Source organism: Octodon degus, unplaced genomic scaffold (genome assembly GCF_000260255.1).
Source record: "Octodon degus isolate 3935 unplaced genomic scaffold, OctDeg1.0 scaffold00001, whole genome shotgun sequence".
NCBI classification, from domain to species: domain Eukaryota; kingdom Metazoa; phylum Chordata; class Mammalia; order Rodentia; family Octodontidae; genus Octodon; species Octodon degus.
Window position 1 is genome coordinate 37,535,305 of NW_004524577.1, and position 14,313 is coordinate 37,549,617.

A 14,313-nucleotide genomic window follows, 5' to 3' on the forward strand; every position below is an offset into this window, starting at 1 on the left:
TCTGGCTGCTGTGCTCAGCTCCTTCCTGCTGCGGACCTGGGCTAGGACTGGGTCTGGGGGTTCTCGGAAGTCGGCAGCAATTCCTACTGGTCGGGAGGGGTGGGGGAGGTACGGCAGAGTGGTGTGGGGCGGCCCGAGGGGATGGGAGAGGGTCCAGCCCACGCTGTGCCTGGGCTGGGACTGGTCCCGCAGGCACAGGGTAGCAGGAAGCTCTCCACACACTCACCAGACCTGGGCTAGGACTGGGTCTCTGAATTACCTTTTTATATGACTTCATGTTCTTTCCTTTATTAACATGTCAGTTATACTCCATTTCTTTTTTACCACATTAGTGATTTCTCCATAGTATGCAAAATAGTCAATAGCTAGTCCAAGCCTACTTCCAAATAATACTCTTCTATTTTGAGTAAGAATTCTTTACAATAATGGCAGAAGGTTTTTTTTTTTGGCTCCGAATGCCTTCAGGGTAGGTTTGGCTGGCTTGAGTTCTGGGGATCGAACCACAGCAACCTGAGCCTGACTGCTTTGTTGAAGTAGCCACTTAAAGAACTGAGCTAAGGGGCAAGCCCCCTCTTTACAATAATGATAATAAAATAAAGTTAATTCCTTCCACTCATCCTCTGTATGACTGCTATCATTCATTTAACTTATAAACAAGAGTATAAACATAGATGATAGATGTACATAATTGAATAAGTTATTTCTATTATTTTCAATAAACTTATTTTTTAATTAACAATAATTAAAGGAAAATTTTTATTTTATTTTCACTTAGTCTTTCTTCAGTGGTCTTCTTTTCATTGTGTAAATCAGAGCTTAAGCCATATCTGATTTCCCTTCCTTCTAGGGCACTTCTTTTAACATCTATTACTGGGCACATTGGTCAAAAGCAAATTATTCCATGTTTGTTTGTGTAACAAAGTGTTTCTCCTTCACTTTTGAAGGATGATTTCATAGACTACAGATTTCTAGGCCAGTAAGGGATTTTTTTTGCTGTCTCATAACTTTAACTATTTCATTTCATTTTCTTCAACTTGCAGGATTTCTGAAAAGTCTTATGAAATTCATAGATTTGCTTTTCCATAAGAAGATTTTTTTTCTCCTGTTTGACTTCTTTCAAGACTTTTTTTTCTTTACCTTTGATATTATGTAGTTAGAAAATTATATACCAGGATATAGCTTTTTGACATTTATCCTTTTCAGTGTTTTCAAAGCTTTGATATCTACTATGAATTTAGGGAATTTCTTGTCATTTTTGTTTCAATTATTTCTTCCATTCCTGTCTTTCCTCTTCTGATAGTCTCATTACCTGAATATTAAGCCTGCAGTTGACCCAAGTACTTCATCACTCTAATATGTTTCCTCAGCCTTTTAATTTTTGAAATTCTTTACAGATATTCTTAAGCCCAGAGATCTTTTCCAAAGCTATGACTAGTCTACCAGTCTATCAAAGGAAGTGTTTGTAATCTGTAGAATTTCTTTTTGATGCTTTCTTAGCTTTTACATCACTTTGCTTACATTGTCTATACATTTTTTATGCTTTCTACTTTATCCATTAGGACAAATTAATTAGAGTTAGTTTAAATTTCAGTAGCCCTGTCATATCTGGTTCTGAAGCTTGCTCTTTCTTTAAATTTTGTGGTTTTATTTTTTATTTTTATTTATTTATTTTTGGTGGAACCAGGGATTGAACTCAGGCCCTTGCACTTGCCAGGCAAGCACTTCTTCTACTTAGCCATCTCTCCAGCCCTGTGTGAGTTTTCTAGTTTGTTTTGTTTGGGGGTTTTTGTCCTTTTCGTAAGTCTTGTTATCTTCTCTCATACACCGGACATGATATAATGAGTAAAAGAAACTGATACAAAAGGGCTTCAATAATGTGCTGGTAAGGTTCAGGGACAATGAAGCATTTTATATGGTGCCATTGTTGCCAGATGGTATGGTGTCGTGTGATTAGACTCTTTCTGATTGGCTGAAAAATTTGACTGGGACAACCAATGAATATGCAAATGTGACTTTCACTTTAAGTGAAGAAAGAGAAGGAAAGAGTCAATATTTAAAAAGCAAGAAGAGTTATGTCCTCCAAGCAGGATGAGTTACTGCAAAAATAAGAGGAGAGAAGACCAGGAAGATCACAGTGGCACTGGATTCACTGGCTGCTGTCTTTTGTATTCTCTCAGATTTGGTTGATCACAAGTTTCTCTGCCCATGCATCATGACCATGACTTCTGGATCTTCATCATTGCTGGGTTACATTCTGCTTGCCAGCCAGCCCGCCATGCTCTAATCTCCTGCCTCACCATGAGTAGCTCTGAGTCTTTAATGAGCATGTGCCTCTAGGCTGTGAACTTTGCAAGAGGTTCTCAGGGCTTTTATCCCCTCCTACTAGGTGAGCGAGACAAGGTGACTGACTACCTGGAGCACAGTACTGGGCTACAGTTGGTTATTTTCCTCCCTTATGGGAAATCAGACTCTGATTAAACTCTAGCAGATTAGGCTCTACCTTCCCACTTTCTTTTGAATGTTCTGATGTATTTCACAGTAGCTCCTTTGCTTTCCCCCATCAAAAACACATGGGATTTTCTTTTATTCTCTTTTTTTTTTTCTGGAAAAAAAAGTATATATTTAGAATTAGCCAGCTAGACTCAGTTTAGATGATTCCAATTTTCTTGGCAACATCCAGTGCATCATAATTGGGAGCCATTAGAACAGATGCCTTTTTCTCTCCATCAGGCCTGATTAGGACATTGACCTTGGCAACATCGATGTCACAGAGCTTCTTTAAAGCTTGTTTGATTTGGTGCCTATTTACTTTGACATCCACAATAAACACGAGTGTGTTGTTGTCCTCGATCTTTTTCGTGGCTGACTCTGTAGTAAGGGGGAACTTCGTGATGGCATAATGGTCAAGCTTGTTTCTCCCGGGGGTGCTCTTCTGAGGGTATTTGGGCTGCCTCGAGCTACAGTGTCTTGGGACAGCAGAAGGTGGGCGACATTCGTATCTTCTTCTCTTTGTGGCTGTGGATACCTTTCAGCACAGCCTTCTTGGCCTCAAAGCTTTTGCTTCGGCTTCAGCTTTAGGAGGGGCAGGGGCTTCCTTCTTTGCCTTCAGCACCATCTTGATAAAAACACTCCAGAATTTTCTTTTATGTCTTGTTTTTCTGACATTTGTTGTAAAAACCTGATCGAGTTCAGAGAGATTCAAACAATTATTAGTACAAAGACACACACACACACACACACACACACACACACACACAACGTGTGGATCCTGCTGGAGTTGTAACTCTTAGACTCATCTATATGAGGCCCTTAGCTGTTCATCAACTATAGTTCAGTTTACCTGTCCAAGCATGGAGCCCTACACAGGACTCTGTTCTGAGATGTCATGGTTATTTATATCTTCCTGTCCCTCTAATCTTGGGGTCATCAGTTTTTCCTGTGAAAAAAATCACTTCTCTTATGAATCTAAGAAGAGTTCTAGGCATGGTATTTTTTTCAGCTTAACTAAGCCTTCTGGGAGTATAGTATTTAATACCATGGAATTTTTCTAATAATAATTATTCTAGGCATGGTGACCAATCAGTAAAAAGGAAAAGTATTACTGTCCTCAAATTTCAACACACACACACACACACACACACACACACGAAAATGAGTTTGTTTTGAATATTCCTCAGTAACACAGCTCTTTCAGCATACTTTTCAAGTGAAGATAAAAGGTAAAAACTGCACTAGACATAAAATAATTATTTCCTTTGTTTATTCAATATGTGGTTAAGAAAATTAGCACACACAGTTTATCTCTATAAAACCTTTAGAATTGTATCAAAAAATACTGTAAATACAGTTTAGCTCAAAATGAAATCAGATTGTGTAAAGAATTGTGAATGCTTTGTACCAGTGGGGCCATCTGGTAAGGTGAGAGAATCCTTGAAGTGGACAGGACTGCACTGGCCATGTCATCTAAAATTTGAGTTCCTAGGTGGAAAAATAGGGCACAAGGAAATCATCTCTTGCCCAGGTGTACCCGGTTCTCACACTGGATCTCAAGCCAAAGAACTCCCTGTGCTTGATAAGCGAATGACTCAAAGCTGCATGGGTCCAGAGCAAACAAAGAGAAAATCAAGTTTGTGAAAACAACCCCTTTACTTTAGGAGCAGAGACCCTGACCTGCTGTGCCAGTTAACTTTCTGTCTTTGTGGCAAAGACATCTGACATAGAGATAAACACCTTGAATGGAGATTTAAAGATTTGTTTGTGCTCAGTTTCTCAGAGGCCTTTCTCGGGCTGTGACTAGCTGGCTGCATTGCTTGTAGGCCTGTGGTCAGGCAGGAGCACGTGGTGGAGCAACACTGCTCATGTGACGAGAGCCAGGAAGGAAAACGAGAGAAGAAGGGCTAGGGCCCCCAAAGCTCCTTAAGGTACCCCTTTCCCATTACCTAACCTTCTTCTGCCAGGCTGTACCTCCTGAAGATTCCCCAGTAGCGGTGCCATGGGACAGTGACCAAGCCTTTGACACAAGACTTTGGGGGACACTGCAGGTCTAAACCATAACACCTACTTGGGAAGCTGCGGCCTTGAAAGTCTAAGTTACAGTGGCCTCATACGTCAGATGCCTATGCTCAGCTGCAGAAAGAAAAGGAATACGCAACAGTAAACGGAAACAGGAAGCGGCCTAGAGCTGATATAATGAGAGAAAGAGAAAAGACAATGAAAGCACAACAATGAGAAGAAAGCGAAGCCAAAAAGGGTGGGCCGAATCCAATTCTGTTTAATTTTGCTCATAGATCATAAAAGCTTATTCTATACCTGTGTTTATGCATTGTTCAGCAAATACTTACCGAGAGTTATGATTTACTGGGCTACATTTAAACAGAAAATTTCCAGTCATAATTTTAGCAAGAGGGCCAGATAAATAGCTCAGTGTATTAAAGGGCCTGCAAGCAGGTGCAGGGTCCAGAGTTCAATCCCTGGGCCTGTCATGCTGGCCCCACCCCCAGGGCGCGCTGAGACTGCAATTGAGACTGGGCGCGGTGGCAAGTGCCTGTAATCCCAGCTCTTGGGAGGCGGTGAACAGGCGGATTGTTAGTCCGATCTAGTAGTAAGACCCTGAACACCCTGTAGACCCTTCCCTAAAATACAAAAATAAAATAATTTTAGCAAGAACTATAGTCTCTGAGCATGGAGATTTCGTCTCGTCGGGCAACTAGAGGCAGAAACTAGGCTCTCTCTGCCACCATCGCAGCAAATACTGTGTCCATATTAAGCACAAGGACCTCCAGGAAATACAGTACGTCAGCAACATGCTCACCACCTCCTACCCACTGTCTTCCACTTCTCCCAGGAAGAGTCAACCCCAGGCTCCCGGGTTCAGCAGTCTCTGGGATCTGGGCCAAACCAAAAGCTTGGCTCCAGAAGGCCCCCATATCCCTCCTGCTAGCCCCAAACCTTCAAATCTCAAATATTCACACTGCACAGACCTGCGTTTCCCCTCTGCGGTCTAACTCGCCTGGCTCCAGCTGAATGTGGGCTCCGCTGCGATCTCTTCAAGGCATAAACTACCTGGCTCTTCAAGAAGGATGGGTGATGAAAATACGGGTCAGTATTTCTAGTCACCATCACAGGGCAAGTGACGCAAGCATATCCTGTCATTCAAGACAAGAAAGAAGATTGGGGTTCCCTCTGAAAGGAAGCTGCCATTCACTTAATCCCCCAGATGTGTATTAAGAATTGGCCAATTAGTTCTAAGCCTCCCACAAAGAGTCCACAATAATATTAGAATCTTCTTGTTGTTTGGAAAATCATTCTGCCTACAACAAATCTGTCAATGTAGTAATTCAGCGTTCTCCTCAGCAAGTCTCAAGTCAGGCTTCCCCAATTCTGCTCCCCCATGAAGTATAAAGAGAAAACAACTAGAACTGGGGTAGTTCCAACAGTTTCATGAGCGCATGAAGACATGGCCCATAGACAAAAACAGAGCCCATAAAATACTATGAAAACAATTCCACACCGCTGATCTGGCTGCTTCATGTAGAATTTTGTTTATTTATTTTTCATGTAGTATTTTAGACCTCAGCAAGAACAGGATGCGTACAATATTGTTTTTTTTTTCCCCCTATTTAATGACATTGCCACCAAATGCAAAGGCACTCTCAGTTTTTCCTAAAGGCCCCTGGGGGCAGTGGTCCCATTTCTTCCTTCCTGTGCCGCCTGCTCTTTGTGGCTCTCCCCGATCTCTGCCATCTGAGACTTCCCTTGGCTGACATCCAGTCCAGTTGGGTAAGAGGAGGGTACTGTCACCAAGAGACCATCGTCCAGGGCGCTGGCTGGCAACCCAGTGTTCTCTAGGGCTCCCTTAAATTCTCATGAGGGTGCGCTATGGCAACCTTCCTAGAGGAAGCTTTTAAAATACCTTCTGTTTAACTCGAAAAAAAGGCCTCAGAGGAAAAGGCACGCACCTTAGAGTTCTCAGCAGCCACCTTGCCTTCCACGCCCCCCAGGATCAGGCAGGACTAAATAACCAGAGGGGCAGACCGTTCCTTCCATCAGCGACGGAAGGGGGAGGTCGTGAGACACAAGGACCCCACCCAGGCAGTCGTGGTGCATATACTTCAGAGGCGTGACCTTGGGAAAGTCACTTAATTCTTCTGTGTATTCATCCTCTAACCTCTACCAATGGGGGGGGGGGAGCAATAACAGCACCTGCCTCCCAGGATTGTTGTCCAGATTAAGCAAGTTGGTCTGGGGAATGATTTCGAAAGCTGCCAGGCACAATGTTCACTCAGTAAATACAGCTTTTGCAACAATGCTTAGGAAGATCTGAAAGGGAAAGTAGAAGTGATAATTTTCAAAGTGAAATCCAAGCATAGAGGTAAAGGAATTGTCCGGAAAATTCCGAAAAAAAAAAAAAGAGCTTTTGAGTGAGAAGGGTAGAGGAGAGCGCCGATGGGTTCTGTTTCTTGGCAGAGAAGCGGTCCAAGTTTGCAGCTCCCAGGACTCCTGCTGCCTTGGGGGCGCGGGTCAGCACCCCAGGCAGACACAGAGGTCCTCTGTCCAGTTTGCCCCGTCCAAGCAGCTTCTCCCAAGGCTCAGAAGAGGGAGAAAAATAGGAGGAGGAAGGAGGAAGGGGGGGGAGGAAAGGGGTGATTTTGTTTTTCCATCTCTGATTGACGCCCCTTCTTTCCCAGAGGGGAAACTGTGACCGGTCTGCTTGCCCTTTGCGTCACCCTGGCAACCTGAATTCCTTTACTCTTCCAGGAAATTGTAAACAAAATAAATTCACCCCGCTGGCATTCTTTTCTGTTTTCCTTCTCTAGCGTCTAGTGCTTTCAAAGAAAAGTGTCTCTTGACAGTTTGAGATACGTTTCAGATCCCTGCAAAATCCATTTAATAAGATCAAGCGAACGAATCTGAGACAAGTTGATAAGATGAGCTCAGCGGTCCCCGCGGGCTCAGAGCAGCAGACTTCCAAGGACAGGCGTGCCGTAGGATGTAACTGGCTCATCAAAGGTATTTTTAAGTTTCTGTCAGACAAAGAAAAGATGTGAGAAGGAAGGAGATGTAAGAAGGAAGGTTAAAAGAAGAGAAGGGAAATGGCTTTAGGGGAGGACCACGTTAGGGACATGTGCCAAGTACAGCCACAGGATGCACAGTGCTCGGAAGAAAATCCTGTCCCTACGGTAGCCAGCGCTCTGCAGTCGCCATCTGGAAATTCTCTGTTTGATTTTTAAGTGAAGTCTGACAGCATAGCGGAGTGCTGCCTCCCCACTCCCCAGGACAGATCTTCAGCCCTCTGCTACTTGGCTCCTGCCCAGCCACCACCGCTGCCCTCTGTCCCTGGGAAGGCCTGCCACAGACAGACTTTTGAACATATGCCCAGTTGCGAAGCAGGTCACAGGCTCTTGTGAGGGTCTGAGTTCGTGGTAAATTCCCAGAATGCCACATAATAAGTGAAAATCACCATGACATCTCCAGAGACATGACAAGGCATCATTGTGCTACCAGTTTTGGGTTTTTTTTTGTTTTTTTGTTTTTTTGTTTTTTTTTCAACCACAATCATTTTCTTGTTACTCTTTTAAAATTTCTTTTTCTTTTTTGCCATATTATGAATCCAACCTGGGAACATCACACTCCCTAAATTGCCCAGACTGGGCCTGAACTTAAGATCCTCCTGCCTCAGCATCCCAGTGTTCTGGGATTATAAGCATGTGCCACCATGCCCACCTCACAATAATCTGTGGAGCTTTCTTAAAATTCAGCAGTTACTTGGGAAGCAGAGCCAAGAAGATCACCCGATCCCAGGGTAACACAGAGAGATCCTACCTCAAAAAGTAAATAAAGTACCTGTGCCAGTTTTCAGCCTTCACAGGGAAACAGTACAAACAGACCTAATGAACAAACTACTGCCTGGCCACCAAGCTGTGTGTGATGTTGGTCAACCCTGTCTGTATTTAAGCACCTCCTTGGAAGACAGTTTATCTCTTACAGAAGATAAAAATCCTGACAGAAAACTGACACAGGTAGAAATTTGTTGGTAATATTCAATGAAATTTATGGGAGGACATTGATTTGAACTATGTTTCCACACTAGGCCTCAACAGACAGACTCTAAATCAAAACAGTGTCACCAGGCGTAAGTCTGAGCTCCCCCAACCAAAGGCAATTTGTTACCTGACATTCAGAAACAGCAGGAGAGACAAAACAGTTACATTTCCCAAATGGACCAATGGAATTCCTTCTTCTTTAATTCTTACATCCTTTCATTCTTACAAAAGGTAACTTGAAGTAATTTTACATCAGCCAAGCAGGTATTTTTCTATTGTTCTCTCTCTGTCCCTGCCTTAAAAGAAAAGTAGCTTTGAAAGGATCAGTCCGGCTTTGCTGCCTCCACTTTTTTCAGCCATGCAGTCTGTCAATACAGACAATCCGATTGGCTCAGCCCGTTGGAACACTTACTTGATTTTGTAGAGTGAAGACTTGCCTGGTTTTAGAATAAAAATAAAGCCAATCAATATCTGACCTAAATTGTTGTCATTTTGTTCTTTCAGAAATCATTTGTATCATATGGAATGTTTTCTTTTTCCTTTCTTCTTTTTCCTCTCTCTGTCTCTGTATCTCTGTCTCCCTTTCTCATAGCTTTTATTCCATATTTTTAATCTTAACAGGAAAGAGCTTGGGATTGGTTATTGTGGGCTTTCTTTGACTCTGTTTTTCAGAGTGGAAACAGGATTTTGTGTTCCATCATCCTGAGCCACCATCAGGGGCCGTCTATAATCAACTACGACGACGAGAGCGGGAAGACGTGTGCGCACATCGCCGCGGCCGCAGGGTTCAGCAGCATTATAGATGAACTGGCGAGAGTCCCTGAGTGTAACCTGCAGGCTCTGGATGTGGATGACAGGTACTGGTGGAAACTTAGAAAATGCTAGAAACTACCGAACACTTTCCCCAAACATTAACTGTAAAATAAAGATGCTCAAGGAGTCATTCTGTATGACCATATCCTTTTTTTTTTTTTTTTTTTTTTTTTGACTATATCCTTCTTGCCAGTAATACACGTTTGTGGCAGTGAAAACTGCTCTGTTCTAGTAAGAGGAGGGAAAATCATTGTTATGGAGAGACATGCTGTGACTTGTATGGTCAGATTTTCCACTTTTTTGTAGCTGTTTTCAGAGTCCTCTGAAGGCTTTCTGTAGATCAGCTTCCTGCCCTGCACTCTTTCTGATCTTAATGGTAGGTTTTATTTTCTTCTTCATTCCTGGATTATGTCATGAGTGAACAAGTTATTGTTATTCAGAGGAGAGCGTAAGTGAGGTTTTAAATTCAAAACAAAGGGGCTCATAAAATTTCAAGGGACTTATCAGGTTTCTTTCAATCATTGAAAATATGTTGGCCTGTGGGTCCACAAAGTGGAAAAGATTTCCCTCAGTGCTGGTTAGCAGCTTGGCGGAGGTTTGTACCTGTGACTTCCAAATTTAGAACTTTTCACCTACAGCGTCCTGCCTGCCTCGCCACTGTGTCTGCTACGCACTGAGCCAAGGGAAATACAGCAAAAATAGAACAATGGCTATTGAAAGTAAGTTCAAGGCTTACTTATTACGTTTGGGCTTGTATCCTTTTAAAGTACAAACTTAGTCACTTGCTTATCATCATTTTAGATGTCCTTTGAAAGCCTCTCCCCCAATATCTGTGATTATTTTAACACACACATACACATATACACACACAAATTCAGATACTGCCTAAGTCTTAGAAGCTTCAGGTGGTCAGCATGGTGATTTTAATCACAACTAAAGTATAAATCACTGAAATTAATCTTTTTCCTAAGAGCAGGTGTCAATCCTGAGCCAGTTGGAATTAAATATGTTAGTATGAAGAGAAAAACTGAAAGAAAGAAAAAAAAAAAAGGAACAAGCATTCAGAAAGAAGGGCAAAAGGAAAAGTTGCCTACTTCAAAGTGTCCCTAGAACCAGCTTTGACCAGAACGTTTTCCTTGTTATACTAACACACAGCAAGGACAATCCAGTTCCCTGGGCCTCAGGGAAGAAAGGAAAAAGGGGAGGAAAGAGGACAGAAGGTCAGGTCCTTGGAGAGGGAAGTATAATCTCAAGGAAAGGGAAGTATAATCTCAAGGAAAGCTCAGTTCTAGGCTGGGCCTGGCACCACATGCCTGTAACCCGGGCGACTTAGGAGGCTGAAGCAGGAGAAACTGTAAGCTTGCGGACAATCTGGGCAACTTAGAGAGACCTTGTCTTAAAGCAAAAAGTGAAAAAGGCTAAGGACGTAGCTCAGCGGTAGATCTCTTGCCTGGCATCTTGATTGAGGCCCTGAGTTCAATACCTAGCGGGTAGAGGAGGAGGAGGAAAAATAGAGTCCAGGTCCTGCTTGAAAGCTCGACTGCAGTGCCACACTTCCGGTCAGCCATTTTGATGCCGCCATTTTGTTTCACGCTGAACTCACAACCATGTCTTCACATTGAATCCGTAACCTCCTGTTAGTCATTTAATTTCTCAAAATTTGCATAGGTTTAAGTGCTTTAAGCATTTACAACCATTCCTTCCCTTTACTAGTGACAGATTTTCCTACAGAAAGTTTTCACAGAAGGGGAAGGAAAAAAATAAGTTTTGTAAACTACAGAGAGAGAAAAAATGGAGAACTAGTCCTTCTACACATAAAAGCACATCATAAATCTGTGATTTTAAAATCATTGCGGTACTTAACTAAGATTAATGGCACAGAATGCACGACCTAGAAACAGCACGTATATTTTAAATGAGCCAAAATTCATCAATCTGTGAGGTCATAATTCACTCTTCTAAGCAGCACATTTATCTTCAGGGAGGATAGTCTTTTATCAAGGTGTCCTCCCCATGTATTTCTGGGAATGCTCTGGACAGTGCTTACGTGTTTTGTAAATGAGTTCTTGGCTATTGACCTGACCCAGCGCTGCCTCTCACACCCACCCCTCCTAAAGTCTGGAGATCCCCGTCCCAGCCGCTGCCTGTCACTGCTTGGGTCCTTCTGAGTCATGGGCCCTGAGATTCAGCTCCCCATGCTATGGTTGAGACCAGTCTGCTGTGTTTCCAGGCCTGTCCTGAAGATTAGTGATAAGAAAGGAACTATAGAAACTTGACATCAAGAGCTACAAATTTGCCATTAGAAATGCCCTCGGTGTATTAACCAAATGCCATCTATATGTTCCCCTCATTCTTCAGGGAAACAAGTTAAGTCCTCCCACTCCACTGTGTTTCCAGGCCTCTTCCATGGTGATGGTAACAGCAAGTCCTTGCGGGGAGGATTTCACACCGGTAGACCTGACTAGATCAGCATTCAACCCTCCACAACTGACTTGATTGGTAGTATATTCTCTAAATGAGAGGACATAATCTACTGGCCCCTCATTTGGTAGAGTAAAACAGATCATCTGGAAACCTTTCTGATGTACAATGAAATAACTCATGCCTGCCACCTTCAAACAGGGGGTGTGATGGATTATGGAACTCAAAATAATATATGGCTGTATTAGATGTCACAAAATTGTTGCCTGTAGCCTAACAAAGGAGGAGAATAATGTATAAGTGACAGAGGACATAATCTGTGGGTAGGGACTAAGGAGCCATGCTGTATACATTCATGCTGCCCAAATACTCTCAGTCCAAGCCCCTTCATAAAAGTCCCCTTCAGAAAGATATGTCCTCCACTGAGTCTCTGCAGCTCAGCCCCCACCTGCCTCCACAACTGCAAGTTTGTTGGGTCTCTCAAGAGCACCCTTCTGCCAAGTTCAGGCCTTAACCCCAGGCTGAGGAAAGGCCTCAAACCTCCTTTACAGAAGAGGCAGCCATTTTCTTTCATGCAAAGCCCATTCACAGGAAGGTCGCCTCACCCTTTGCCTCTCCCCGCTCTGCCCTCCAAAAAAAGTAATTAAGGGACACAGTAGTGTGACTCCAGTACATCATCCAAAGTACAGCTTTCTCAGTTTCAACTAAAACCTTGTGTAGAATCAAGTATGCAGTCCAGTTTCACAGTTTTGTCCAGGATGGTCTGAGGTCCGTCTTCCATCCTCCTCTGGCTCTCTGCTGATCTCCTGTTGGCAACTTCCACACAATTAAAAAGGAGCAGCTCCCAAAATTAACATATAGCCACAGAGGGGCATCAGTCTGCACTTAAGAAAGAATGAGTTCTTTAGAATCCTGTCAATATCATCTGCAGAGATACAAGTCTGTCTCTAGCAGGGTGGCTTTCTATACCCTTCAGCTAAGTCAGATTCTAAGCTTCTATTGTAGATAAAAGGCCTTTGGTGTACATTGGAAATACTTCAAAGCCCCCTGGCATCTGTTGCCAAAATGGGTAGTGTAAATTTTCATTTCTACTCATGGAATTTTTTGAAGAAGTCTGGTATCATCCTGTATCATTTTGTTATGGGTATAATAGGGAGAAGTGTATCACAAAACATCCCTTTATTGACTTTATTAAGTCCCTAAAGTGTGAAGCATCGTACTAGGCGCTGGGGATAACACAGTTGGTGAAATAGTTCCCTTTCCTTTCCACATGGAGCATGTTACATGTGTCAGGGAAAAGGTGGATTGTTCATTATACCAAGTATTAATGTTATGTTACAACCCATATATTAAAGTTATAGTGATTTCTGTTGTCTATAATTTAATTTCTTGTTTTGGAGCACCTCAGTAGAATAGTGGGAAACAGTATCAGCCTCTATCTTTTCCAGGCTTTCCTCATTGTGCTGTGCTTCTGGAATCTTCTTTAATAAGCCCCATATTGTGTAGCCTGCAGAAGATGGCTTCCTCATCTTCTGTCCTGGTCCCTTCAGGTCTGATGATGTCCAGCTGTTTCCATGTTGTAGTTGTTGGGACACCATGACCTCGGGCAGCCAAAGAGGTCCCCTTGCCAGGACACATGGCTGCCCTTTCTGCCAAGAAAGAAAAGCTCTGGTCCTCTGCTCTTGAAGCCAGCCGCCCTCCGTGGTCTTGCTGCCTTTGTGGAACATCCACCTTGACAGCTATAGAGTTGGGAATTTCTTCCTAGGATTAGAGAGAAATTGCCTTCTGTACACTTAGTTCAGTGTTTTTCCCTTGCCCCAGATCTGCTCTTAGTCTGGGGTTTGGCATTTAGAAATAAAAAGATCCTTTTCTTATCTATCCCACCACATCCTCCTCCCTGATGTTTAGTGTAAAAGCTACCATCCCCTTCAATAAGGAAAAGAGGAAGGTAGAGAAAGATGTCTAGGCCCAGGGAGATGGCTCAGTAGAATAAGCACTTCCCTGGCAAGTGCAAGGGCCTGAGTTCAATCCCTGCTTCTGCCAAAAAAAAAATTGCCTATAGGTCAGGCTATAAAAATATGCTGGTGTTGTATGAATAAGAGGCATTAAGAAAAGTAAAAACAAAAACAAAAACCCAGATGATTCTGAGCAACTGTTTACATTTCTATTTACCATACATGCATATTCTTTAATAGTTGGTCTATTCTAATTATTTGCTAAGTTTTAAAATGAAGTTGTTTCCCTATTCTTCAGATATGAAAAATTTTATATACTTAAGTACAAGTACTTTGTTGGATATATGATTCATAAATATTTTCTTCTACTTCCTGGCTTTTCTTTTTATTTTCTTCAGGAAATACTGGTTTTGTGATTAAATAAGTATTCAGACACTGTTGAGTATTTATTCACCTTCTCACTTTAGTAAAGAACTTTCCAAGTATAACAGCATAAAAGATAAAAATATGGAAAAGTAATGGTGTTTTTTTTTCTTTTCAAAGTTTTATTGATAAACATATAGCAATGAGACAGTTTCAAA

At 42.5% G+C, this 14,313-nt stretch overlaps 1 protein-coding gene across 3 annotated transcripts in view; it reads left to right on the forward strand.

The window, feature by feature from the left end:
* The window catches only part of Ankrd55 (ankyrin repeat domain 55), a 99,561-nt gene that overhangs the window by 62,915 nt on the left and 22,333 nt on the right, over nucleotides 1-14,313 (forward strand). For all 3 annotated transcript variants that reach the window (XM_023708800.1, XM_023708809.1, XM_023708825.1), the window contains one exon: nucleotides 9,216-9,400. In XM_023708800.1, coding sequence (XP_023564568.1) covers nucleotides 9,216-9,400 — 185 coding nt within the window. The remainder of the gene's footprint in view (nucleotides 1-9,215; nucleotides 9,401-14,313) is intronic.